This window comes from Tupaia chinensis, unplaced genomic scaffold (genome assembly GCF_000334495.1).
Source record: "Tupaia chinensis unplaced genomic scaffold, TupChi_1.0 Scaffold143584_1, whole genome shotgun sequence".
NCBI classification, from domain to species: Eukaryota; Metazoa; Chordata; class Mammalia; order Scandentia; family Tupaiidae; genus Tupaia; species Tupaia belangeri.
The window spans coordinates 7417036-7420460 of record NW_006203430.1 but is presented as its reverse complement, the minus strand read 5'-3'; the positions used below and the strand labels follow the sequence as shown (position 1 = coordinate 7420460).

Here is a 3425-nt window from a genome sequence, read left to right as displayed (position 1 = left end):
GGGGGATGGCCACGCCACAATCCCTTCTCCTCCATTCTCCTCTCGGGATCTTGGGCACACATGCACACGCGCCTAGTGTGAGTTTTAAGCCCCCGGGTCCGGGACGCGAACTGCGGTTGACTACGTAGGAGACCAGCGACATAGCCATTACACTAACTGCTGGTCCCCACCCAGTGTGAGTTTTAAGCCACCAGATCTGGGAATCAAAGCACAGTTGGCCATGTGGGAGTTCAGCAAGGTAACTGCTACACCTTCTGCCGGTCTTGAATAACTTTTTAAAATAATTATTTCTTATTATTAAAAATTTGACCAAAGAGGGATCAGCAGTTAGCGTAATGGCTTTGTCACTGGACTCCCATGTAGTCAACTGTGGTTCAAGTCCCGGATCTGGTGGCTTAAACTCATGCCGGGCGCATGTTCGTGTGTGCCCAAGATCTCGAGAGGAGAATGGAGGAGAAGGGATTGCGGCATGGCCATCCCTCCTGGGGTGATTTTTTTTCTTTCTAGTTCTCCATCTCTGTCTCTGGAGAGCTCATGGGCTCTATAGGACAAAAAAAAAAAAAAAAAAAAAAAAAAAAAAAAAAAAAAACCTCTCTAAAATAGAAAAAGAATTATTGCTCTGAATCGAGATGCCCCTCCTTTCAAGGAAACACCCCAACATTGCCAACTTTGACTTTCTTTTTTTTTTCCTTTTCAAAGAATGAGAGAGAAAAAGGAGACAGAGCTAGGTACTTTTTTTTACAGAGTCAGGGGCTTGCTGGGTTGTGATCTTTTTGCCTCAGCCTCCCAACGAACTAGGATTACAAATCTGGGTCTCCCATGTAGCTTCAAGCCTCCTAAGCATTGGCCCTATCTGTGCACCACCACAGCTTGGTTAACCTTGATTTTAACTGGGCAAAAGGGTTGCCTTTCATTGGTAGAACAGAGTATCTTCAGCAAACTGATGAGCTGACAGATGCCAAAAGTCACAGGTATTCTGGGAGATATCAATGCCTTTAATCTAAATAATTAGATTTGGGCCAGCTCTGTGGCCTAGTAGTTAAGCTCCCACAGGGCCAACTAAATGGTTCAAATCTTGGCTCCAGTGGCTTGAAAAACACACCAGACCCATGTGCGTGCGCAGGCGCCCAAAATTCCAACAGGGTGGAGAAATGGAAGAGATTGCAGTATGGTCATGCCCGCTGGGTGGTACTTTCTCCCTGCCCCTCTGCCTCTCTAGCCAGTGCACACATCCTCTGGCATAAAATAAATAAATGAATAATCAGAAAGCAGTTAGACAGCAGGATTTTTTTTTTTTTTTGAGAGGTTTCTGCTATAGGGTGCATGCACTCACCAGAAAGACAGAAACAGAGACAGAAAGCAAGAAATCACCCCCCTCCCCCCAGCGGGGATGGCCACACTGCAATGCCTTCTCCATTCTCCTCTCGGAATCTTGGGTATACACACACACACACACACACATGACCTGCGTGAGTTTAAGCCACCAGGTCTGGGACTTGAACCACGGTCGACTATATGGGAGTCCAGCGACACAAGCCATTACGCCAACTGCTGATCCCAGTAGCTGGATTTTTTTGGGAAGGAGTTTTTTTGTTAGCTTTTAAAATTGTTGTTTTTTTCCAGAAACAGAGAGGCTCTTGAATGTGTATGGGCACCAAGTTTGCTTCAGGTCTACTCAGGATCAGAATTCACATCTGGCCATGAGGCTTCCAGCACTGGAGATCAGTGTGCTACTGCCTGTGCCATCACAGCTCGGGCCAGAGGGAGCTTTTATGTATCCCTAAATTACACTGAGTAGAAAAGGCCTGTTGACAGCTTAACTTTCTGTTAACTGGGATTTCTTCTAGATTCTGTAGCCTCCTGTTTTTTTTTTTTCTGATGTTTCCATTTTGTGTGATTAAAGACACATTTCTGCCTTCAAGAAAATTGTCTTCTATGAGAAAAATGTTCTTTCTGTATGGGTGCTTTGTGATACAGCGGCCACTATCCACATGTACTGTAGTTACTGAGCACTTGAAAAGTGGCTAGTTGACTCAGGAAATGAATTTCGAACAGCACCACTAAAATGTTCCTAGCCTTTCACATTTCCTAGGAATATAATATGGTAAGATATTAGAAGCACATGAATTTGCCAACAATAAACTATCTTAAAATCGAAGCCAAATGATTTTTGTAACCAGCACATTTGCTTGGTAAAACATTTGTTCATTTTATAGGTAACACAAAAATTTTTAAGTCGTGGAATCTTTACTGAACAAGATATAGTTTCCCCAATTCCAGAAGAGGCTCCTTTCCTTTTGCAATAGTGATTTATTTGGCACAAAATTTGCAAGCGTGCAGGAGTTGAAATCACAGCTGAGAAATGTGTTCCAAAGTGGAACACAGGCCACTAAACAGACCTGGATGCTCTTTAAAATAAAATTCAAATATCATATTTTTAAAAGTGAAGATTTAAGGGAAAAAAAGAAATGGGACAGAAAAAAGGATGGTGGAGCATGGCGGTGACTTCTCGGGGGCTTTCTGGGGCGGTCTCACTCCACTTAACCACGCACTTCTCCACCTCCTTGCCAGAGCCTGGAGGGGCCAGTCTCGGGGGCGAAAACCTCCTGCGGGACACCCTAGCTTCTGGGTGGTCCCCCTTTGCCCCGCCCCTTCCCACCTGGGCGCTCCCCGGACCACGCCTCCCCCGGCCCCCCGCCCCGCCCTGCCCTGCCGCCGTCAAACCGAGCACGGCTGAGCGCGGAGTCGGCGCGCTGACGTCCGACGCTCCAGGTACTTTCCCCACCGCCAGCCGGGCTTGGCGTGGGGGCGGGGCGGGGCAAGGAGCGCGCATGCGTCGCAGCGCCAGGCTCTCCGCGGATCGTGCGGGGCCTGAGCCTCTCTGCCGGCGCAGGCTCCGCTCGCGCTAGCTCGCTCCTGTCGCCATGTCCGCCACCGTCGAGCGGGAGTTCGAGGACTTGGATGCTCAGTGTCGCTGGCAGTCGCTGTACTTGGTGAGTCGCGGGCCCACGTAATCCCCACGGTCCTGTTCCGAGGACGCGGGCTCGCGCCCCCCCTCCCCCCCCTGCCGCTCGGGGCGGAAGTGGCGGCACGCGGGCCGCGTCAGGGGCGCGCCTGCGCCGACCGCTCTTTTGCCCCTCGTGAAAAAAAGACTTTAGTTGAGAGGCCTCGTCATTAGCGCAAGCGCAATGTAGGTTCTGGACGGTAGCACCACAGCGGCGCCTTGCGGCGGGCGTGGTTCGGCATCCAGCGTTACATGGCCCTTGGTGGGGGAGCCGGGGTAATCTTGTGTAGGGGCGACCGGCCGCGCACCTCCAGGCCATAGCCTAGCCGAACCCCCTCACTACTCCGCGCGGCCCTTGCTCGCGACGCCGCTTTCTCTGGCTAGATGTTCTGTGGCTAAGCGGACCCGGAGCCCGCCGCCG

At 50.5% G+C, this 3425-nt stretch overlaps 1 protein-coding gene across 2 annotated transcripts in view; it reads left to right on the top strand.

Annotated features, from left to right (window-relative positions):
* The first annotated feature begins 2724 nt into the window (after positions 1-2724).
* The window catches only part of PTPN2 (protein tyrosine phosphatase non-receptor type 2), a 121722-nt gene continuing 121021 nt past the window's right edge, over positions 2725-3425 (top strand). The window contains exon 1 of one of the 2 annotated variants that reach the window (XM_027766496.1): positions 2725-2993. In XM_027766496.1, coding sequence (XP_027622297.1) covers positions 2925-2993 — 69 coding nt within the window. In that variant the 5' untranslated portion in view covers positions 2725-2924. The remainder of the gene's footprint in view (positions 2994-3425) is intronic. The other variant, XM_006164058.3, reaches the window with a different exon arrangement.